The 25878-nt window shown below is 41.5% G+C and overlaps 1 protein-coding gene across 4 annotated transcripts in view; it reads right to left on the bottom strand.

Annotated features, from left to right (window-relative positions):
- The window catches only part of Pfdn1 (prefoldin subunit 1), a 53919-nt gene that overhangs the window by 17677 nt on the left and 10364 nt on the right, over positions 1 to 25878 (bottom strand). For all 4 annotated transcript variants that reach the window (XR_007973015.1, XM_052155485.1, XM_052155486.1 and 1 more), the window contains exon 3: positions 13215 to 13299. Coding sequence is in view for 3 of the 4 variants with exons in the window: in XM_052155485.1 (XP_052011445.1) it covers positions 13215 to 13299 (85 nt within the window). In the remaining variant the exon portion in view is untranslated. The remainder of the gene's footprint in view (positions 1 to 13214; positions 13300 to 25878) is intronic.

The raw sequence follows: 25878 nt of genomic DNA, 5'->3' as shown, positions 1-25878 counted from the left end.
GGAACCCAGCAGTCCCTGAGCTGAATGCAGTGCAGTGGCAGAATGCTTGCCTAGCATATGTGAGGCTATCAGTTCACACACACACACACACACACAGCTTCACATGAACACTAGACTCCCCTCAGATATGCCCAAGCACTCGTCCAAAAAATATCTGTAATGAAAGCAATCCATTTTTTGGCCCCAGTGTTAAAGAAGTCAGAATCACACCATTCCTCACCCCAGATCAAAGCAGGAATTATGCAACAAAAGGATTTCAGAAGAGACTTTAGTAACCTGAGAATATGAAAACCGAAGAAAATAATAAAAAGATAAGCAGAGAATGTTTAAAAAAAAAAAAAGAAAGAAAGAAAACTGAAGAAAGTCCTCAGGTAAATCAAGAAAAACTGCAGAGCAACGGAAGTGCAAGAAAGTTTGCTTGTTTTGCACACAATCCAGCACCGTGACCCACAGCAGGGGACAGGAAAGGCATCTAAGGATCCTTCAACAGTTTCCCAAACATGCAGAGTGGAGAACAGAGCTGCAGAGACAAACCCAGGCACAGCTTTCCATGAGAACACTGTGGGATGCCCAGGGAGACAGAGGCCTCGCTGAGGCCAAGTGCCTGCTGCTGAGCCTGACTCTCGGTCCCCAGGACCCACACGGTCTGTCGCGCTGTCTTCCAACCACCACGGGCGAATGACCTGTGCATGCACTCACACGTGTTCACACATGCACATGTACATGCAACAAATAAACATTGTTTAAATTTGTAAATTAAATGCAGGTATATTGGAATCATATGTGTGGTTAGCTTTTTTAAACAACCTGACTCAAAACAGCTGGTTAGGGATAAGTACATTTCTTTTCCACACACTCACTTTCCCATTTAAACTATCAAACCTCATTTGTTTACTAGCTTCTGTTTCTCTCTTTCTCTCTCTCTCTCTCTCTCTCTCTCTCTCTCTCTCTCTCTCTCTCTCTCTCTCTCTCTCTCTCTCCCTTCCCACTAGCAAAAGCCATAAGCACAAGGCTGCAGCTGCGGAAGTGTGCTTTCTGAGGCCCTAGGCTCTGGCTCTGCACTGTACACGGCTGTGGGTCCCCAAGTGCTCTGGGGTGTGAGACAAAGGAGCCTCAAACAATGGTTTGTTCAGCATTTTAAATAAACAAACAAAATCCAGTCAGAGAAAATGGTATGAGGTTCCTTTTGCCTTTTCCCCAGGAGCCACGCTGAGCATCCCTCTGCAGCTCATGGGGAAGGCCTTAGAACACACTCCCCTTATTTGTTATTTTTAGCAATTTAGTGGACAACGCCAGGCAACTAAACATGCCCAGAATAGCTAAAGGGAGGGGGATTATCAGATACCACCAGCAAAAGACAACAAAGTTATCACTTCCTCTAACTAAGGAGACTCATTTTCCACATCTTTGCAGCATCACAGTTTACCCTTTAGATATAAAAACAGTGTTTCACTATAAAACACTAGTGGAAACTGATAAGGTTTCCTGAATGGGCACTGTTCCATACTCCCGTCCATTTTCTTAATAACAGAGGCAGAAGCCGGGTGTGGTTCTGAATCTCTGTAATCCCAGCACTTGGGACAGACCCAGAGATCAAGGACAGCCTCAGCAACATAGCAAGTTCATTAGGGCCAAGGCACTGAGACCACCCACCACCACCACCTCAAAAAACAGTCAGGACTGGCCAACCAGCGGACGGACAGCTCAGTGATCAAAGGCACTTGCAGCTTAAGCCTGGCTTCAGCAGCAAACCCCTCTCCTTCCTTGGTGGAAGGAGAGAATGGACTCCCGCAGTCATCTGCTGAGCTCTGCATGTGTACGTCAGTGTGCACACAGCAATGTTCAAGTTTAAAGGCGTGTAATATATCTGTGTTCATTTTAGAAACTATCACTTGGGCTAGAGAGATGGCTCAGTGGTTAAGAGCACTGACTGCTCTTCTAGAGAGGTCCTGAGTTCAATTCCCAGTAACCACATGGTGGCTCACAACCATCTGTAATGGGATCTGATGCCCTCTTTTGGTGTGTCTGAAGGCAGCAACAGTGTACTCATATATATAAAATAAAGAAATAAAATCATAAAAAAAACTATCACTTGTAAGATGATTACAAACCAAAAAGAACACCTTCATGAGTAGAGAAGGAATTCTGCAGGTGGCAGGTGAGAGAGTTGTTTGAAAGGAAGACAAAATGTGATTGGAAAGCCTCTTCTATTTAATCATAATTAGCAATATGAAATCAACCCAAAACATTCTATTTATAAATGAAATATGGGGGGGTGTGTGTGTGTGAAAGGGCTGGTTATTGTGGCGCATGTTTTTAATCCCAGTACTTGGAGGCAGAAGCAGTTTGATATCTGAGTTTAAGGCCAGCCTGGTCTACACAGAAAAATCTTGTCTTGAAAAACCAATAAATAAATTTAAAAATAAATAAATGAAATATAACAAAATGATTTTTTAAATAGCACAGGAAATTAAAATGATGAGTAAAGTTTCAACAAAGACCAGAACTATCTACATCAGCAAATGACTTGAAACCAATAAGAACTAACACGAAACAATTTATAAAATGTCCATATACAGTGAAGGAAACCTAATTCTTTATCAGAGTTTATACAGGGACAAACACGCCAATATTCTAAGGGCTGTATAATTTGTACGACCATATAAAGTGCTACGCATCAATAAAGCATCTTCCTGTGTATGGTGACTTAGGCATGTGCAGTTAAACACTGGTGATGGCTAGTGCAAATTTTATTTATGAAGAAATTGTGTATATGTGTGTCCGTGTGAGTTTGTGCATGTGAATACAGGCAGGTCCTCTGGAGATGGAGTTATAGGCCGCTATGGTTGGGTGCTAGCAATCCAATCAGGGACCTCAGAGATGGCTGAGTCATCTCTCTAGCCCTCCTATAAACCTAATTTTAATATCATATGAACATTTCTTTGATGTAAGTGACTGGAACACAAATATGAAAGAAGACGCCGTCAAACCATGAACACACTTATTAATATAGGTGTGCCCATCCCCACACTGTGGCTTAGACACTTTGGCTTTTCTGGCCAGTACCTTTTTGTCTGTCTGTCTGTCTGTCTAAAACAGGATCTCACATAGCCCTGGCTATCCTGGAACTCACATAGCAAAGGAAGACCTTCAACTTGTGATGCCCCTGCTCCTGCCTCCCAGAGTGGTAGTGCTACAGATGTGCACCTCAGCACCTGCTTGGCCAGCATCTCTCACTTGAAGCTGGAGATGACCTGTCCTGTAAGAACAGTAACTGATTTCCGATTACCACATAGAGCAGCTCACTAACAGTAAAGAAAATTAAAGTGTAACTCTCATCAAAACAAACAAGCCTCCAGGCAGCCTGAGAAATATCTGAAGACCTCTCAAGCACAGGGATGAGGAAGGTAGGGTGCCTATACTCATTCATACGGAAGTGTGTAACAGCCAAGGCTGAGGTAGGTAACTCGCTGAAGCACTCAGAAGGAGGTCTGATATGGGCTCAAGCATTGCAAGGACATGAAGCTCCCTAGAATTACATCTGCGAGGAAAAACACAGCATGCATCAAGATGCGGGAAGCTCATCTCTGGGCTCATTGCAATGAGCGTTTAATTACTGCAAATTTTTTACCTTAACCATAAAATAAGGGTACATTTTACAGGTATTTTACATTCTGAATCAAGGGTATATTGCATATAAAATACCTGTAAAATGTATCTGTCAGGTAGATAAATAAAAAGAGCAGTCCATTTCAACTGTTCACATCTAAATTCTCCTTAAACCAAAAATATTTCTACTGGGAATATGAAATATACAAAGTTTCTATTTGAGGAAATTTTAGTAAGGGGATCACAATGAATACACACTAAGGAACTGGGAATATTGACTTGATCAAATCAAAGGGTACATGTGGGCTTTGAGGGACCCATGGCCACACTACCTCTGAAGGTAGGACAGAGGATCCTAAAGCTACATTATGCCTCACAACACCAGGTCTTGGGGATCTTACAGAGTTCACCCTAGGCTCTGAGGTTTCTACCCACTGACACCCTAAATAACCTGAGAACACAAACGGCCTCTCTGAAGGAATGATGTCTGAAACCTCAATGTACTTAGGAACTTACAAGTTTTTAAAAAAAAAATAAAAAAGCAATACATCTATTAAATTCCTTTCTGTTTAGCTACTCCTGAAAGCTAGAAGTTTGTGGAATTAATTTCTGACACATTTAATATTTCCAGGACTCAGATTCTGCTGGGGTGAAGTCCCTCCTCAGCAAGAGTAGTATGTTATAACTAGTCACACTCTGAGGTCTGCACGGATGAGAATGGGTTGTCTGCTAGCACGTCTACATAATGTGATACCAGGGAAGATGAGCAAGTCATCTTAGAAACAAGCACTTGACACACATCGAGCCAAAGAAACAAACAAACAAACAAAAATATGGAGTGACTTTGTTTAAAAAGTCCAAGAAGAGAGTAAGTTATATTATTTTTAGGATACATTTACAGATAATAAAACTAAACATTTTATTCTATGTGCATGGGTGTTTTGCCTTTATGTATACCTATGTACCGGGTGCTCACAGACGCCAAGAGAGAGCATCAGATCCCTTGGGAATGAGGTTAGATGCCACCATGTGGGTGGTGGAAATTAAATCCGGATCCTCTAGATGAGTAGCTAGCACACTTAACGGCTCAACTGTCTCTCTGGGCCCATGAAGAGTGAAACAGCTGGGGCTGGAAACATGGCTCAGCTGTTAAAAGCACTGATACAAATCTGAATCCCAGCACCGCCAAGTACCTGCAGTTCCAGCTTCAGGGGAGCTGACACTGGCTTCCCTCAAGGCACTTGCAACTCTCATGCACTGACACACACACACACACACCCACACACATACCCATACTCAAACCCATACGCTGACATACACACAAATAATTTAAAATAAACTAAAACTTTTTTAAAATTTTAAATTTTTAAAAATTTTACCTTATATGTAAGTATTTTCCCTATGTACATGTATGTGTGACCCATGCATGCCTGGTGTCTTTGGAGTTTGAAAGAGGATGTCAGATCCCTTAGAAGTAGAGTTACAGATGGTTGTGAGCTGCCAGAATGAAAACTGAACCTGAGTCTTCTGCAAGAGCGGCAAGTGCTGGCCCATCTCTCCAGTCCCCAAGTAAATCTATTTTTGAAAACTGAAATAGTTACCTCAAAGTTTAGGGTGGCGAAAAGCAATGGTAGTGTACGCAGGAAATGGGAAACAAACGTGCTGGGACAACTCTGGTGTCTTGTCCATGCTTGATTTCTCAGCCTTATAATTATATGGGTATTTTCTTTATAACCACTTAACTATGTTTAATACACATTTCTTCCATTCCGTATCTCATTACAAAATAAATAGACTAAAAGTGTAATGGGCTCTAAAGTGAGTTATATAAGCAGCTGAAATAGGTATACTCCATTACTAAAGTTCTGTGGAATCTTCACAGACTGATTTTGTTTCACTCATGTGTGTACGGGGAGGAGGTGTGATGTGTGTGCTGGTGCACCCAGAGGCAGGCCACGTCAGTCTGCCTTGAGCTGCAGTTAGGGCAGTGTGAGCAGCCTGCCGAGGGCGGTGGGAACTGAACCGAGCCAGCCTGGTGAAGAACAGTGCAGGCTCTTAACCACTGAGCCATCTCTCCAGCCCTCAGTCTTAATGTTTTTAAAACACGCTAGTGACCTCCAAAGACAGATCCATCACAACCAATACCAGCTCAAAAATGGAACACTTATGGCAAAGCTGGACTACCTGTGCCACCTGTGCTCTGGAAAACATTACCCTCAATGGGCAGAGTAAAATTTCCTTAGTCATGGGAATTCCTTCAAAATATGTTCTCATCAGGGACCAGAGCTAAGCCAAGGACAGCATCACAGACACCTCATATCCAGTTCTCAAATCACTCTTCTTCTTCCAGAGCTCACAGCCTGGGCAAGGGAAGTGTTTCAACAACCCTAATACTGCACCCTGCGTCAGAAGGGGCACTATGCCAAAGGCCAGAAGCCTGTATTCCCTCACTCTCATTCTGTCAGTGCTGAGCTAACCAGGGCGGTGGGAAGGGTGGAAACCCTGTTGGAAAGAGAAGGGAGTGGCAAAGGCATTCACATGTGCCTAGAACTGGACAGACACATAGAGAAGGGTCAGCCAGCAGTCCACACAGCCAGAGATCCTGAAAGGACCCCTTAAAATGCAGCATGGGACAAAGGCACATTAACAACAATCAGATGGATATAAAACTCTGACAATGGGTACCAGAAATCAGTGGGATGTTTCCTTAAGAAGAGTTGAGAAATTACTAAAAATATAAAACCTACTCTAAGGTGTGCATGCAGTAACCATGGAGACTCACACGCCTCCCTTTAAGTACCACTGCCCACTAAACTGACAGATGAAAGACACATTCATAAATACCCTTACAGGAGGTCCCACAAATCTTTCATCAACCGAATAAACAGAAGAAAACTCAGAAGCACAAAGAATATTTAAATTAATGTGAGTCTATTCAAGTGCACAAATAGGTTTTAGGCTAAAGGAATAGTCTATTATTATGTACAGTTAAAAAGAACATAAAAAGTAGTTTGGAGTAGCATATGCCTTTAATCCTACCCCTGGGGAGGCAGAGGCAAGTGGATTTCTTGAGTTCAAGGCCAGCCTGGTCTACACATCTGAGTTTCAGAACAGCCAGGGCCACATAGACAAAAATCTATCTCCAAAAACCAAATTAAATCAAAACTAAAAAAGAACATAAGGATTGTTTCAGGAACAAATCGGAGCATGCGGTGACTGCTATTAAAAACAGGGATTACAGGCAGAATGAGAAGTACACACATATCATGTCACTGTTTTATAGCTACTGTATTTCCTTTATATACTTGTTCTTTTACAGTTAGTGTGTGCAGGAGGGTGCACAAGTGTGTGACAGGAGGGTACACATGTGTGCATGTGCACATGTGCCTGTGGAGGTCAAGAGGACAACCTGTAGGAACTGGTCTCGCCTACCACCGGGTGGGTCCCAGGGATTGTCATTTAGCTGAGCCATCTCACTGACCCCAGCACTGTCTAGCAATCCAAGGTTTGTTACGGGGCTGTGTTGGGCATGTATACTGTTAGTACTTCTTCAACAGTGTATGGTAACTTATGTCCTTGACACGTTGAAGTACTTTTCAGTATATTTCATACTTTCCCTTTATTATTGTATCTGTTATTCATGATCTAAGCTTGATAACCAGTTTTTTAAACTTAGATTTATTTATTTTTATTTCCTGCATATGAGGACTGTGCCTGTGGTATATGTATGTGCACCACCTTTGTGCAGTGCATGAAAAGGCTGTTTAGAGTTACAGATGGTTGTGATGAGCCACATGGGTGCTAAAACTGAACCTGGGTCTTCTGCAAGAACAGCAAGTGCTCACAACTGCTAAGCCAACACCGAATCTGTGATGTCACTAGTGCATTAGGATAATACAAACCATGCCCATATAAGATGACAAATGTAATTGATAACTGTGTTCACTACTAAGTCTACTGGCTGGTTATTTCTCCACTTTTTCTCTTCTCCCAGGCCTCCTTATTCTGAAACAACAGTATTTACCTCAGAGTGTGACTAGCTTCCTACAAAAGACTCAAAGTGTTCAAGTCAAAGGAAGAGTCCAACATCACCTACCTTAAATAAAAAAAAATCAGACGTAGTTAATGAGACATGTGTACTAGAACTCAGATAAGACAAAAGAAAGGCCACTTATGACAACAGCCAGGTTGTAAATGGAGAAGAAAATGGCAGAAATGCAAAGTGCTTCTCTAGGAAGCACATGAATTAGAAGCACAGCAGCCTTCACAGTGATGGAGGGAACGCTAGCAGTCTAAACAGAAGATCAAACCAGCCGCCACAAACCCTCGAACCGAAGCCAGTTCTCAATTCTGTAAAGGCTGAGAAAGCTGCAATAGTTTACAGCTGCAGCAGCTGACTCATGAGGCTTAAAGCAAGATGACGAGTCTACTGACTAAGAGTGCGAGATGAAGCAGCAGCCAGAGTAAGAGCTTCAGCTCTGATAACAGATCATTAATAATGTCTATGCCAAACAATAGCTCTCTATTGGAAGATGCCACCTAGGGCTCCCATGGCTAGAGAAACCCATTCTTGATTTTAGAGCCTCAAAGGACAGTCTGGATCTCTTACTAAAGACTAATAATACGGCTGATGATTTATCGTGAAGCCAATGGGTCATTTACTATTCTGAACTTTCAAGGGCCCCGGACACTGTATCTTCTCAGACTGCTCCCTATGGGACTACAAAACCTGGATGACAGCAAGACTGTTTCTAGCATGCTTTTCTGAAAATGTTAAGGTTGGTGCTGAAACCTACAGCTCAGAGGAAAGATCCTTTTCAACATATGGGCACGAGCCTGGGCACCCGACAGCTTGAGTCCTCTCATTTGCTAACACAGTTAGTGTGGCACAGTTTCCATTTTCACCACTCACTCGCAGCTTACTTAGAGCCAAGCAAGGTGGTGAGTGCATGTAAGCCCAGCACTTCATGGGTTCAAGGCTAGCCTGCCTACAACAGTAAGAGCAGAGAGGAGGAAGGCCTGCACAAGGGCCTGCGTACAGCTGTCCATCATGGCTGCCACAGAGCACGACTCTGATGGCCCTGGACAAGGTTAACTGAAAGACTTCATTATTATATATTAAGAGGACTGGTAGCTCATGGGGAAGCTGGAAAATCAACATTATACAAAGTTTGCAGGCTGGTTGGGGATGTAGCACAAGGATGGATCGGCAGCACAGCATAAGGACCTGGATGTAGTGGCACATGCTGGTAAGCTCAGCATTCAGGAGCTCACGGTTGGGGCCGAGATACAGTCAGAGGTTAAGAGCACTGGTTCTTGAAGAGAACCTGGGTTCAATTCCCAGCACCCATTTGGGGACCTGACAGGTCTTCTGTCTTCCTCAGACACCAAGCACATGCACGATATAAAGACATATATACAGGCAAACACATAAAATAATAAAATAAAACTAATAAGAAAATTTTAGAGACCAGGCAGTGATGGTGCACACCTTAGATCCCAGCACATGGGAGGCAGAGGCAGGAGGATTTCTGAGTTCAAGGCCAGACTGGTCTACAGAGTGAGTTCCAGGACAGCCAGGGCTACACAGAGAAACCCTGTCTCGAAAAAACCAAAAAGAAAAAAAAAAATAGAAAAAAAGAAAATTTTAGAGAAAATGTTCAAGGTTGTTGTCAGCTGTACAATGGATTGAAGGCTGCCAATCAAAAAAAGAGTTACTACAATTATGGACTCTGCTCAAAAGCACTTTGCCTATAGTACAACTTCTTACAGAATTAGAGTGATGGGTTTTTGCTGTTTCTGAATCCAGGGCATGCTAGGCAAGCACTCACTCTGAAAATGTTGTCAGGACAATGTTATTGACTTTTAAAATTGTCATGGCCACCCCAACATTCAGCAACCGCCCTGACCAGTTGGCAGCCACCAGTACTTAACACAGGCTGTCCAACGCGCGCGCACTCAGGAGGCAGAGACCAGCCTGTTCTACAGAATGAGTTCCAGGACAGCCAGTGCTACACAGAGAAACTCTGTCTTGAGGTTTTTTTTTTTTTTTTCATTTATCTTATTTATGTGGTATGGGTATTTGGCTTGCATGTATGGTTGTGTACCACATACATGCCTGGGACCACAGGGGTTAGATGGAGTCTAGATCTGGAGTTACAGACTGTAGTTAGCTGCTGTGTGGGCACTGGGAACTTAACCTGAGTCCTCTCCAAGAGCAACAAGGGCTCTTAACCACTGAACTATCTTTCCAGCCCCAATAAATCATTTTAAAATTAAGGCATATGCATTTTTAAGTAAAAAGATTATAACACACCATATATATATGCTATGGATTTATATATGAATGTACACATACATATATATATGCTATGGATTTATATATGAATGTACACATACATATATATATGCTATGGATTTATATATGAATGTACACATACATATATATATGCTATGGATTTATAAATGAATGTACACATACGTGTATATATATGCTAAAGTATGATGTAAACACAACTCTCATAGGTATTGAGAAACCACAAAAAAGATCATTTTAGCCTTAATATAATACACCTCTATTACTACCAAAATTTGGGATATCTTCAAGGCCTGTCTGTACACTAATGCAGACATAAAGCTCGGGCAGTAACTGAATGCAAAGTCAATAAAAGCCTGCAACAGTAGGAGAAATGCAAAACAAGAAACCAAACACAAATTTATAGTGTTAATTCAGAAGGCTAATAGTGATAATTATCAGGTGACATAATGTTTTTAATGTATTTGTATATATACATATTATGTATGAAAATAATACACTGAACAAAGTTGAAATAATATATACAAAATGTGCATGTAACACTTGGAAGAATACAGGAAAACAAGAAGAGTATATTTTCATGTTTAATTTTTTCTATAACATTTTTGCTTTTTAAAATGCATATTTATTATTTTTATAATATAAATAACATGTGAAACTAAAGACCTGAAAGAAGAAACTGAACACCCTAGAGACTACTTAGCCCTAGCAGTTTTCTATAGACTTCATTAATCCCCCAGGACTAATTAGAACTGAACAATATGCTAAAATCACCTGTGGCAATTTTGTCTTGGGGGAGGGGGGACAGAGGGAGGGAGAGAGGGGGGAGAGAGAGAGAGAGAGAGAGAGAGAGAGAGAGAGAGAGAGAGAGAGAGAGAGAGAGAGACCTGTACACAGGTGCCTGTGGAAACTCTTACATAGAGGAGGAGTTATGGGTGGTTGTGACCTACTTGATGTGAGTGTTCTGCAGAAGCTACACATGTTCTAAACTCATGAACATCTCTTCAAACCCCTTGAAAATTATTTTTTTCAAGACAGGGTTTCTCTGGCTGTCCAGGAACTCTCTCTGTAGACCAAGCTATCCTTGGACTCACAAAGATATGTCTGCCTTTGCCTCCTTGCTGGGATTGAAGGTGTGTGCCTTTAAACCCAGCCCCTTTGAAAATTAAGTATAAAAGCTAAAAGATAAGATCAGGGGGTATAACCCTGCCACCCGAGCCTGACCACCTAAATCTGATCTCTAAACCGCAGACCCACTCTCACAAGTTGCCCCTGATCTCCACCCAAGTGTCATATCACACACACACACACACACACACACACATTAATGTTTTCACAAAACAGTCAATGTATACTTATTCCACACGATGGTATGAACAAGACTCCACAGGTACAGGCACTGGCTAAACAGCCTGAGGACCCGAGTTCAATCTCTACGTCCCACAGGACAAAAGACAACAACTCACTCCTGCAAGTTTTCTTGACTTCCACACATAAACCATAGCATACACATGCCCTGTCACTACATAAATAAATAAATGTTTGAAAGAAAAAAATCATTTTATCTGTATGCCCTAAGTAATTTCCTTAGCCACTGCTTAACAATTTAAAATCTAGCTTTACATATCACTTATTCAAAAGCCAGGAATGTTGACATATATATGTGCAATCTCAGACCTTGAAAAATAGAGATAGGAAGTTCAGGAGTTCAAAGTCACCTCTGGCTATATGGCAAGTTATGAACTAAAGAAAACTCAGTCTCAAAACCATAACACAACAAAACGGAAACTGTACTAATGGCTTTGGTTCTGGTTTTCATAAAATGATTAAAGCGAATGGGGCTGAGGAGATAGCTCAGCTGGTAAAGTGCCTGCCATACAAATATGAGGACCTGAGTTCAGATCCCCAGCTCCCATGTAGAAAATCCAGGTGTGATGGTGTCCCCCTGTAACACTGGGGCTGTGGAGGGGCTGTGGATTCCTAGATTGTTGCCTGGCTGCAAAAAACAATTTTTTGTTTAACCTATATGAAAGGCTTTATTTGGGTTTTAAATATTTCATGTTTTTCTGAGTGAAACCTACAGGAAGGGCACTTACTGTAAAGCAGCTGGGAGACGTAAAGGCTGTAACAACCAACTGGGTGCCACAGGCCAACAGGCTTGTTTCCTCATGGTTTCTGTCTTACTTATTTTACACTGCATCTTTCCAATGCATAAATATATTAAGCTAGTTTAAATTACCAGCCAAGCTGGGCAGTGGTGGTGCTCACCTTTAATCCCAATACTTGGGAGGCAGAGACAGGCAAATCTGTGAATTTGAGGCCAACTCAGTCTACAAAGTGACGTCCAGGACAGCCTGGGCTACATGGAAAAACCCCGTCTCAAAATCTCCCATCACCAAAAAAAATTATCAGTCAAACTAAAATAAGACTAAGAAACCCTGAAGTTTCTTAGATTCTACATACTCCAAGGCCACACTAGATCAGTGGCCTGAGGAATCCCCACAGACTAGATGGGCTGTCTCCCCAATTCAGCAGAGGGTTGAGTCATAGTCTAAAACCACTGCCTCAATAGTACTGACAGAAATTAAATCACATGACCTATGAGATCATGATGTATCCACCCTGATCACAGGAAATCTTGGTGCATAAGAAACAGCCAATTTTTTGGTCTAATGTAACCTCTGTGACATACAGGACAAACCCGTCTCCAAAGCTCCAAAGAAAATCCCATTGAAGGTTCCAGCACATGAGGACACTGTAATAATAAACTTGAGTTCCCTGCTTCCTAGTCTATCCTCTTTTACCCAAGTTTTAAAGTTTTGTTTTCCTCATTGGAACACACAACATCCCTGATTGTTTATTAAGTATTAAGTAATTAATAATTATTACTGTTTATTAATTACAGCTCCCTACTATAATTAAAAAAGGGTTTTATTTCTTTTTGTTTGTTTGTTGAGACAGAGCTTCTCTGAATAGTCCGGTCCTAGCTATCCTGGGGCTCTTTTTATAAACCAGGCTAGCCTCAAACTCACAGAGATCTGCTTGCTGCTGTCTCCAGAGTACTGGGATTAATGGCCTGTACCACCACCACTGTCCAGCAACAGTTTTGTTTCTATACCTTCAAATACTGTCACAGATATGGCTATTCCACAGTTTCAACATAATTAGAACAAATTAGATAAAACCAAACTATGACCTAAACTCAGCCCCTGTTGGCCATGTTTTCCTTTCATAGAACCCAGTGTGATCACTGCTTTTGTCCCGGAAGGTCGGTCGCTGCTGCACATACCTCTAGCTCTTTAATTTTTTCTTCTGCTATTTTCTGTTTTTCTAACAGCTGGTTATGAATTACTTCCTTGGACTGTAGAATAAACCTAGAAAACAAAAAGAGTTGAAAGTTAAATCACATGACTACTATTACTATATTCAAAACCAGTTGTTAAAACCCACAATTAACACAGTAGTCAAGAGGATGGCCTCTAGATTCAGGACAAAAAAAACTAATCCATCACAGAAACTTTTCAAGCTTTATTGGCCAAGGAAAAGTAAAGGGATAAAAGTAAATTCTGCTTTCTTATTTAAAAGACATTCTAGCATTGAAAATATTTACAGATAGTAAACAATGGCAAAAGCATTAAAAAGTCAACATATAAGCTACAAAAATTTCTAGTAACTTTGAGTTGTCTTTTTCTGTAGACTTTTTAAAGCAGTATTTGTAAATTGGAACGTTTTCCATCTTTTTGGCTTTTTGTAACAGCAGTAACTCCTGACCTTTAAAGTCACAATTGAGTACTGTGTTAAGATCAATGCCTTAGTGTCTATATGGGCTCCTCACACAAAGGCACTGCATAAGCCATAGTGTCTTTTATTACTATCCCAGTGTATAATACCTCTGGGGAGCTGAAAACGCACAAACAGAAAATCTCAACTTTTTCCATTTCACAGTCAGCCACATTATTTACCGTAGCTATTGAGGATCCAAATATGGGGAAGTTTTATGTATTAACACTGATTTTTGACATTAAATTCACAATTCTTGCTGCAGGAAAAGGAAGAACAAACTGTTTCAGAGCCTCAAGTAAGGGAATTGAATTAAGTATTTCTCTTCTGGAACCATAGAAAAACTCCAATTACTCAACTGTCTTTCAAGATTATTTAACTAGGCTAAAATAGATTTCAAGTAACAATTACGATTACTTTTTAAAGGTAATTTATTTTTTATATGCATTGTTATTTTGCCTGCATGTGTTCTGTGAGAGGGTGTCGGAAGGGTGCTGGAAATTGAGCCCGGGTCCTCTGGAAGAGCAGCTAGGGCTCTTAACCACTGAGCCCTTCAGTGCTCCAGCCTCACAATTACAAATATGTAATTGGACAGTTTCACCTCTTTACACTTAAGGGTTCAGCAGCAAAGAACCAAACATTATCTTTAAACAAAAAAATCAAAACAAATTGAGTTATCAACATGTGATTTTTTTTCTCTGCCAACTTGAAAGAAACAACAGGATGCCTCCGTAGGACCTCACCAAAAAACTATGTTTCCATGGATACTGAACAAAGGACACTCACAGAGTAACTGGGACCTGACACCCAAGAAAACACTTTTCTCCTCCTTCATGAAGCACCGTCCCATACCTATTAATACAGCCCCACGGACTCTTTCATGCCAGTAATCCTTTTGCTTCTTCATCCATGATGTCAATCACCCAGATAAATCTTTTTTAAAAAGATTTATTTTACTTTTATGTGTATGATATTTTGCCTGTGTGTATCTGTGTGCACTACATATATGCCTGGGGTTCACAGAGGTCAGAAGTAGAAATCAGACACCCTGGAACTGGGGTTAAAGATGGTAATGAGCTGCCATGTGGTACTGGGAAATGAACCAGGTCCTCTGCAAGGGCCAACAAGTACTCTTAATGGCTGAGCCACCTCGCTAGCCCTATGTCTAGTTACCTTAACTAATGATTCTTCATTATACCTGGGAGATGGTTGACACTCATAAAAAGAAAATAATAATACTGATTAATTAACTGTAGGTCTTTCCCTATAGAACCCATCATATCTAAACATTCTTTCTGGACCAGAGAGACAAGTGCTATTTCAAATAAGACTGGGTCACACTGAGGGGCTTTTCTTTTTCAGAATCAGGGAATGTTATTCACGAAGAGCTGTCTGAACTACACAGGGTCTTAATGACATGACATGAAAAGCATCACACAGCCGGGCGGTGGTGGCGCATGCCTGTAATCCCAGCACTCTGGGAGGCAGAGGCAGGTGGATTTCTGAGTTCGAGGCCAGCCTGGTCTACAGAGTGAGTTCCAGGACAGTCAGGGCTACACAGAGAAACCCTGTCTCAAAAAAAAAAACAAAAAATCCAAAAAGAAAGAAAGAAAGAGAGAGAGAGAGAGAGAGAGAAGGAGAGAAAGGAGAGAAAGGAGAGAAAGGAGAGAAAGGAAGAAAGAAAGGAGAGAAAGGAAGAAAGAAAGGAGAGAAAGGAAGAAAGAAAGGAAGAAAGAAAGAAAGAAAGAAAGAAAGAAAGAAAGAAAGAAAGAAAGAAAGAAAGAAAGAAAGAAAGAAAGAAAGAAAAACATCACATGGGCAAGGCCCAGGAGTGGCCAATTATTGTGATCACGCACAATTTTCAAACAGCACTGACTACCATTGAGTAGTACTCTCAAATGATAGGCCATCAGACATCAGCTTTCTTAGTGTCTGGGAAATTTTCAAGGCTAAGATTAGATGGCAAGTCATTACTTTATGTGGCCTTTAAAAGGAAAGTTATCTGAACAGATACTAAATCCCTTGAGCAAAAAATAAAGTCACTAGAAAGCAAGAACAGTAAACAACAGAAACACGTTGTCCATGGTCACATATCCTAAGGTCGCTGTGTCAGCCTGGCCAACTTCACAGGCCACAGCCCGCCAGCCTACTACTATGAACCTAAAACGTCTCAGTCATTCAGGTTTTAAACAAGATGAGTATTTTATAAGCCAAAATGCTTACCTAAAGGGGCTGTTGCATACAAAATTCAAAAACAAAATGTATGGAAAGTTATTTGAGCCCTCAATTCAAAATATGGCATAGATACTCGATATACCTATTAGAAAGACTTCCAAAAGGCTAAGATTTCTGAAAGGTCCTAAAGAAATGCGTTATCTATGATCTAAGAGGCAGTGAATTAATTGGACACAATGCATCATAAGTCTTATTATCACAAATATTAAGTACACAGTTTCCAGAAGAGAATCTCATAGAGATCTTGCTTAATTGTTTCTATAAACAGATAATAAAACTAAAATTTAAAATGTACCAAAAAAAAAAAAAAGGAAAAGAATTCTTCTTTTTCATGAAAAATGATGAGCAGCCAGTGTACAGGTGACAAATGGGATTACATAACCTTTATTAGCCATTGCTTCAAAAGACCTCCATTTCACCTGGAAGCCAATACCCTGTGGCTCTGCAAAACCAGCTCTCAGAGACATGTGACCTTCTGCATTCACTCTTAATTTATTTGCAATTATGTCACCTGGATAACACACTTCTCTAATTTTTCCCCTCTAAGAGAAACACCACAGGCTGTGATTTAGATCATACTACGGGCTGACAGATGAGCTTCACTTCTTATAATTCAGAATGGAGCAAAAGTATTTATTATGCACCTCCAGAAATACAATTCAGGCCAATGGCAATGCAGTTTGATCACCTGAACATATGCCATTTAAATAAGAAAAAAAAAAGTGCTCCCAACATTTGACTTTGTTTGGATTTCTTAAAAAATCTTAATGGCGTTTCATTTTCAAGACATCCACAAAAAGGGATGAATAAGAATGAACCAAACTGGAGCTAGACAAGTCGGTGCACACCTGTCATCTGACCCTAGGAAGGCAGAAGCGGAAGAAACAAGGGCTCACGGTCACCCCCAGCTACAGGGGGGAGTTGGAGGCCAGCCCCTACTATATGAGACCCCCACCTGGGAAAGCTAGAATTTCTAAAAGAAGATGTTTGTTAAGTTACAAAGCAGAAACTGGGTTTGCACCCCGAAAGTCCCTGAGGAATTTTAGAAGTCTCAAATATTTGCACTGACAGGAAAACAGAAAACAGCAGGTTAACCGGGTGAGAGCACACCTAGAAGAACCTGCTCTTCAAGGCAGATTCCCAAAGAGTTCCACCTTTTGCCTAAGAGTACTGAAAAAAATAAATTTGTTTATTTGTAGAATTAAAATAAAACTACGTCAGGAGTGAGTAGAATAACTAAATTAAAAATATCTTTTAAGAATATATAACCGAAATTCCCAGCAACCTCATGGTGGTTCACAATCATCTGCAATGGGATCTGATGCCCTCTTCCGATATGTCTGAAGAGAACCACAGTGTACTCATATATACTACGTAAGTAAATAAATAAATTAATTAAAAAAAAATTAAGAAGTATATATAATCAAGCCAGGCATAACAGTGCACACCTTTAACCCCAGAACTCGGGAGGTAGAGGCAGACAGATCTCTGAGTTTGTAGCCAGCCTGGTATATATAGTAAATTCTAGGACAGCCAGTGTTACATAATGAGACCCTCTTTCAAAACAAGCAGACAAAACAAACAAACATGAAAGGATATACACCGTGGAACCGGGGCAACGGCTCGGTGGTTGAGAGCACTCTCTGCTCTTCTACAGCACCCAGATTTGATTCCTAGCACACACACATGGTTGATAGCAACCATCTATAACTCTAGTCTAGTGGATCTGACAACCTCTTCCAAACTCTGAGAGCACAAGACATTCATGTGTGCACATACATACATTCATACACATAATCTTTACACACACACACACACAGGCATTCAGGAGCCGGAGAGATGGCCCAGCTAAGACAGCACATCGTTCCTGCAGAGGGCTGAGCCGGACATTCATGGAGCGCCCCTGTCAGACAGCTCACCACCTCTGACTCCAGCTCCAGGAGGACCAACCCTTCCAGCCCCTGACACATGTGCACCTACACACCCAGAGACAAAATTTAAAGCAATAAAAATTAATCTAAGCTGGGTTAGATGTGGATGTGAACAAACATTCATGACATTTCAGGTACACCAATGCCTCAGATTCATGCGAAGGGCAACACTTCTCCCAGTCCACGTACAAATGCTGAGAAATGGCCAATCTTTAGCTAAAAACAGCATCTGCAAAATGTGACATGTGAAGCCTCCTCCTCCGGGGTAACTGTATGATCAGCTCCCAGACACTCCCCTACAGAGACATGAGCATGACAATAACCAATAACCATACACTAGCTTCACAGGCCAAAGTATACAACTATAGACCCTCAAACATGTAGATCAAAACTTAACTTACAGTCACTCCTAGTTAGACAAGTAGCATAGTTCAAATTAACTATAAGAAAAGCTAATAAAATGTCCGTCGCCAAGGGGCCAACAAGACAGCTCAGCAGGTAAAGTAACAGCTTCAGGAGCCCGAGGACCTGAGTTTGAGCCTCAGCTCCAACATAAAGGTGGAGAAAAAACCAACTCTCCAAGTTGTTCGACTTCTGTATTCACGGCACAGCATGCACACATGCATCTACCCCCCCCTCTCTCTCTCACAGACACACACACACACACACCTACATATCAGAATTTTTTTTTAAAAAATTATTCCACATAGGGGCTGGAGAGATGAAGAGATGCCAGTGTTAAGAGTGCTTGTTGTTTTTCCAGAGGACCGAACTAAGTTCCCAGCACCCACACTGGCTACAGCTCCAGGAAATACAACACCCTCTTTTGGCCTCTGCAGGTCCCCACACACATGCGTCATGCATATTTACAAAATAAGTATAAATAAAAACAATTAACCTTTTCTTATTTATGTAGAGTTAAAAAAGAATAATAAAACATACACAAAAAAGGCCTCAAGCACTCTAATGTAGTTAGATCAAGAAGGAAAAGAGAGAGAAGAAACTTGTAAAGAGATCATGAGCTTGCACTTCTTTTGTTTGTTTGTTGAGACAGGGTTTCTCTTGTGCAGCCCTGGCTGTCCTGGAACTTGATCTGTTGACCAGGCTAGGCCTCAAATTCTGAGATCCACCTGCCTCTGCCTCCCAAGTGCTGGGTTTAAAGGTGTGCACAGCCACTGCCTGGTTAAACTTGCACTTTCTTAAACAAAATAAACCAGCCACCACTCTCAGATACTTAGCGTCCCAGCCAGTTTCATTCTTTTTTTTTTTTTAAAGATTTATTTATTTTATATATATGAGTACGCTGTTGCTGTCTTCAGACACACCAGAAGAGAGCAATGGATCCCATTGCAGACAGTTGTGAGCTACCATGTGGCTGCTGAGAATTGAACTCAGGACCTCTGGAAGAGCAGTCAGTGCTCTTAACCACTGAGCTATCTCTCTGGCCCCCAGCCAGTTTCAAAAATGAAAACACACACACACACATGCACACATAAAACTGGACAAAGTATAAGCTACTGCAAACCAAAGATAATGACAGTCTTAAGGGTAGCCAGAGAATGACACATTATTCAGAGATAAGAATTATAACAAACTATGTAAGAAGACAACGGTGTGACATTTTCAACGAGCTTTAAAAAAAAAAAGTATCAACCAGCATATACTTCAAAAATAACAGAAATTCAAATAAAAACTGAGAATATTTACCTTGGCAAACATATGCCACAGGAATGCTACAAATAGTTCCTCCACCAAGAGAAATGGGACACAGCTATGTGCCATTGTGCAGTCCTGCCTGCCTGGCAGGTGCAAGACCACAGGCTGGATCTCCAACACCTGGAAGCTGGAAGACAGCCTGGCTACACAGTGAGTTCCAGGCCAACCTTGGCTACAAAGACCCTGTCTCAAAAACAAGCAAGCAAACCCCACGTATCTACAACCAGCTAATTCTCAAAGGCACCAAAAATATACACTGGAGGAAGAACAGCCTACTCAGGAAATGGTGCTGGGAAAACTAGAAATACAAATGCAATGGATCAAACTTGATTCCTATCTCCTCCCCATACGAAATGACATTAGAGATCTGGATCTGTCAAAGACCCAAAACTCTTAAACTACTAGAGGTAAACAGAGAAAACACTTCAGGACATTGTTACAATTTGGATGTCCTGGCAGGAGTGGCTCATGCTTGTAATCCCAGCACTTGCACAGTCTGATTCAGGAGGATTGCTACAAATGTGAGGCCAGCCTAGAAACATAGTGAGTTCTAGCCCCATTATAAATTGGACATCCTGCTTCAAATAAAGGAGACAGAATGACTTTCTGGAAAGGAACCCCCAAAACCATTGGAAACAAGATGCTATTCCATTAAACTACCTTGTTGTTTGAAACAGGATCTCCCTATATAGTCCTGGCTGGCCTCAAACTCCCTATATAGACTAGGCTGGCCTCAAATTCACAAAGATTTACCTACCTCTGCTTCCAGAGTACTGGGATTAAAGATGTGAGGTTCTGTCTTAGTCACGGTTTCAATTCCTGTACAAACATCATGACCAAGAAGCAAGTTGGAGAGGAAAGGGTTTATTGAGCTTACACTTCCACACTACTGTTCATCACTAAAGGAAGTCAGGACTGGAACTCAAGCAGGTCAGGAAGCAGGAGCTGATGCAGAGGCCATTGAGGGATGTTTCTTACTGGCTTGCTTCCCCTGGCTTGCTCAGCCTGCTCTCTTATAGAACCCAAGACTACCAGCCCAGAGATGGCACCACCCTCAAGGGGCCCTCCCCACTTGATCACTAATTGAGAAAATGCCCCATAGCTGGATCTCATGGAAGCACTTCTCCAACTGAAACTCCTTTCTCTGTGATAACTCCAGCCTGTGTCAAGTTGACACACAAAACCAGCCAGTACAGGCACCATTCCCAAACTCTACCTTGGTTTTGAGACAGGAGCTCTCACTGAGACTTGGGGCACACCAATCAGGTTAGGCCAGCGGACCAAAGAGCCCCTGGTGAACCTGTCTCTGCCAGGCTTTTAAGTATATAACTTCATGCTTATTCTGGGGTTTGGAGATTGAACTCAGGTCTTCATGCTTATTTGGCAGAACTTTTTCTGTCTGAGCAATCTCATAGCCGAACAGATACACACACACTTTAAGATGAATCCTAATTTTCATAAAGTGAAGACATAATAATTAATTACCTAAGTATGGTGACAAATACATTTAATCCCAGCACTTGGGGCCTAAGGCAGGAGAACTACAACTTCCAGCCATCCAGAGCTTCACAGTGAGAGTCTTCCTCATCTTTAGTCCCAACACTCCAGAGGCAGACAAGTGGACCTCTAAATTCACGATCAGCCTGGTTGTTAGAAGTGACTGTACCCCAAGCAAATCAACTGCCATCTTAGAGTGGTCACTTATACCCCCTGGCAAAGAGATTATCCCAGCTGGGACTGTCAGATTCTTATACCACCTCATGGAAGGGGAGAGTCAAAAGATTCTCACCTAAGTATCTAGCCACCTTACTGCCTGGTGTATGCAACTCTGTCATTTAATTGCATGTGGCCTCTGAGAAGTGTTAGACCAGCGAAGACAAAGGAGGGGCTCCATCTCTGCAGCTACAAGGACACCCTCGTCCCTGCTGGGTAAAGGCTTTCCGGGTGCAGATTGCTGAGGAGGGGGAACCCACACCCCTATAGGTAACCCCAATAAACTCACTGGTTCTCCAGAGAGAACTCAGGCAGAATTGTGCCTAAGCTTCCCTTGGGACCTTAGGAAAAGGGGTCGAGATTGCTTCCATCTCTTCCTGGGAAGTAATTTTAGCAACATGGTCTACTTAGTAAGAGACACACAGTGAGTTTAAACTAAAAAAAAAAGTAAAGCAAAATCAATGAGGAAACTTTCTATGCTGATGGCATTTTTGTAAACACAGTAAATGCTCCTAAAACTTGCCAGATCAAAAAAAAAAAAAAAAAAAAAGGAATGCTCCAGTGCTCCCAGATGTGGAAGCAGTGAAAGGATAGAAAAGCCACTGGCTGAATGAGGAAGACCGAGCAGCGTGGCTTATTCATAAAGAGCAAGAACTTTTATGTTGGCCAAGTTCACTGAGATACCTATTAAGCCACCAATAGAGATGTAAAGTAGATGGCTGGATAACCAAGTTCAGAATGCAGGAAGGCAGCTAAAGATAAAAACGTGGGACTTGTCAATATGTAAGAAAGCATCTGCAGGCTGATGATGTAGTTGAGCCATTACAAGGCCTGCCTGGTATGCAAAGAGTCCGTCCTGGGTTCAACCTCCCAATAGCATACACCAGGTGGTGGCACATGCCTATAATCCCAGAGCCTAGGAGGGAGAGCTAAGAGAAGCAGAAGTTTAAAGTCTGAGCTTGAGAAATGGCTCAGCTGGTAAAACGCTTGCTCTGCAAGCTTAATGACCTACCTACAGAGGCACAGCACACATTTTGATCAATTCTAGGGCTGGGGAGGGGGGGCAGTCGGGAGGCTCCCTAGAGTTAACTGGCCAACTAATCTTGCTGCACTGGTTCCAGGTTCAGTGAACTGAAGAGATTGCTGAGAAGATGGCTCAGGTAGTTAAGAGCATTTGCTGCTCTTCACACACACACACACACACACACACACACACAAACACGCACGCGCGCGCGCGTACTCATCCACATGCACATATAAACACATAAACACACATACACAAATGGAACTTCAGTCTCAGCAATATAATAAATGCAAAGTCAGCCTGGGCTATATAGGATATCCTATCTCAGAGAGGGTGGGAGGGAGAGACCTGGAAGACAATTAAACACCAGGCAAGAGGGGAGAAAATCTAATTGGTAAGCCCAGTGTCAATCTAGTATTTACAAATGTGAAGGAAAAGAAAACAGTATGAGTGAGAAGGATGCTGGTCAGGTCCAGAGGAAAGTCAAGGCAGGGAGAAAGAATAAGGCCCAGCTGGACTCCTCTCTGAGGGGTCAGGTGAGGGCGGAGACTACACCCCAGGGACTAGATGTCCATGGCGGCTGAGGACCCTGATCCCACCTACGAATGAATATTCTGTGTTCGAGATAAGTAATGTCCACTGCAAGGTTCAGCTTGTGCTAATTTAAAAAGCACTGTATATTTTTTAGTCAAGTCATTACTCCTGAAATGGAAGCTGTAGTACGTTAATCTATTTTTAAAACAGATGTTTATTTGGGGTTACTATTTGGCATTCTAAATATTCTGGTAAATAATCACCTCTGATGTTTACCACTTTTATTCTGACCTCATCAAACCTCAAATGCTGAAGTAAATAGTAAGAAAGCTTACTCCTTCTTCTTTAAAAATGTAATCTTTATTTTACTAATAGGTTAAAATATGATACTGGAAAAATATAATCAAGAATATGAGTATTGATGAACATACACAGGTGGAAAGCCAATAAAAGAACAGGAAGTCATCAAAAAAGTTTAAATCATGTCAAAAGTCATTCAGAAACATACATACAGGTTGCATATTGGAAGCTGGTGTAGCAATCCCAGCTCTTAGAAGTCTAAGTCAGGAAAATCAACCTTAGTTTGAAACTAGCATGATCTACATAATGAATTCCTCCAAGCCAGGCTAGGCTACAATGTAAGAACATGTCTCAAAATGAAGCAAAACAAAACCAAAAATAGACTGCATATTGTCATCCAAATCTCTTAGTCTCAGCAAACATAAAAAGATGGGCAGAGAGCAGTCATGAGTTCTTACCTATTTAGAGATGTTTTTAATACTAGCCTCTGGATGCTTGAAAGTTTTGGTATCAGAGTAATTTAAGTCCACTTTAAAGCCAAAAGGATAATGATTCCAAACATCTGACCTATTTCAAAGTAACTGATATGCCTCTAAACAAGAGAAGCCCAGGGGGGCTCGGCAGGTGATTGACACCAAGCCTGGCCACCTGAGTGTGTGTCCGAAGACCAACATGGTGGAAAAGGAGAATGACTCAAGTTGTCCTGACTTCCGCGTGTGCTCCCACATACAAGATACTGATCAAGTAAAATGATTACTTTTTTTAGAAAAAAGTGGCTCAGTGGTTAGGAGTTCTTGCAGCAGTTCCAATGGCCCCAAGTTCAGTTCCCTGTAGCCACATGAGGCAGCTCATAATCACTTGTAATTCCAAGGCACACATGATCTCACACAACACACACACACACACACACACACACTTTGTAAAAACAGGGAGGAGAGAGGTAACAAGAATTCCTCTTGGACTCAATCCTTTTGTTCAGCTCCATGTACCTAGCAATGGCTTACCATCACTTGGTAATCAGGTGTGTGCCATCACTCTAGAGCACAGCAATTTCTGATACAAGTAATAAATCATTACCACCTATGTGTACATACAATGGTTTGAGCCTCTTGCTGTAGGCCAGTTCTTTCAAGTCCATTTTGGGTATTTCGAGAAACAGGCTACAGTCCTCGACATAGGCACTTTAGCCATCTCATTCAAACAGATTAGACAGCACACCGTCCCTAAATGTATAACTATGACATATGTGGCAGCTAAAAATCGGAAAATTCTTTAGTACAGCTTTAATTTTACTTTTTTCCCTCAAGTTAATTAGAACATAATTTCTCAGTAACAAAGTGTAACATGGGCAGCTACAAGTCAGTTGGTACCTGACCCCTTCCCAGAGTTAACCATGTTGATTCTTGTTTATCATCAACTTAGGTTCATCATGCTGCTGTCAGGTTGCTGTATAACTTCTACCTTCACACGACAGAGGCAGACTATGTTTAATCCTTTCTGTGGGAGACATAGCAAGTCTTTTTTTGTTGTTGGTTTTTTTTGGGTTTTTTTGTTTTGTTTTGTTTTGTTTTGTTTCGAGACAGGGTTTCTCTGTGTGTAGCCCTGGCTGTCCTGGAACTCACTCTGTAGACCAGGCTAGCAGGCTGGCCTCAAACTCAGAAATCCGCCTGCCTCTGCCTCCCAAGTACTGGGATTAAAAGCGTGCACCACCACCACCACCCAGCTGCAAGTCTTTTTTTTTTTAAAGCTACTTCTAATTATTTTATTTTATGTGTATGTGTGTTTTGCCTACATGTCTGTGCGCTGTGTGGGCCTTAGCTCACAGAAGCCAGAAGAGGACATCATATCCCCTGGACTTATAGATGGTTGTAAGCGACCATGTTAGTGTTGGGTGTTGAACTCTGGTCCTCTGGAAGAGCAAACAGCCAGTGCTCCTAACCACTGAGCCGTCTCTCCAGTCCCTATATCAGGTCTGTTAATGTCAGGAGTTGTAGATGCAAAGAACCAGAATAAATGGATTATAGTCTTTAAAAAACAAAAGAGAGAGGGGGGGAAGGAAGAAGGGAGGGAAGAAGGGAGGGAGGAAAGAAGAGAAAGAAGGAACTTAAAGTCTAAAAATAAGTAACCTCATAAAGATACATTAAATAAAAATTTATTTTAGCACATTTGCACTATTTAAGAGACTCTTTTTTTTTCCTTTTAACAATTGATTGTAATTAGCACATTTTCAAAATTAATATCCTGTGTTTCAGTAAGAATGTTTACATTCTAGGAAACATGGGAGGGGAAGACAGGAAGGAATTATTAAAGTCTCTTTCTGCAGAAGAAACATGACTATGTAAGACTTGCGCAAATGTCTGGTAAGCTCTGCAACCTAAAAACAATTATGTCACTGTACACAGCAGGAGGACAGTCGTAATGAGCATTAAGTTTTTAAATTGTTGACAACTTAAGGAAATTAAGATTACTCAAAGGTCCCCTCTCTCTAGAGTCCAAAATCTGGGAAGAAGGAGCTGTGCCCATCTGGGGTTCTATACATATTCCACATCAACAAAACTGAAGTCATTTTTCCCACATACAACAGGAAGCGTTGTTTTTCTTTCCCTCAGAACTGTAAGCAGTGACAGCAATGGCTTTAAATGGCTCTGTATAAAAACACAGGGAGGGCGAGTCCTGTCCTATTAGTAAGAGTAGCCGAGCAGCAAGAGCCTCTCTTCTCT

The sequence above is a fragment of the Apodemus sylvaticus genome, chromosome 13 (genome assembly GCF_947179515.1).
Source record: "Apodemus sylvaticus chromosome 13, mApoSyl1.1, whole genome shotgun sequence".
In the NCBI taxonomy this organism is placed as follows: Eukaryota; Metazoa; Chordata; class Mammalia; order Rodentia; family Muridae; genus Apodemus; species Apodemus sylvaticus.
Note: the sequence above shows the minus strand (reverse complement) of the source record. Positions and strands in the feature narration are given on the sequence as shown.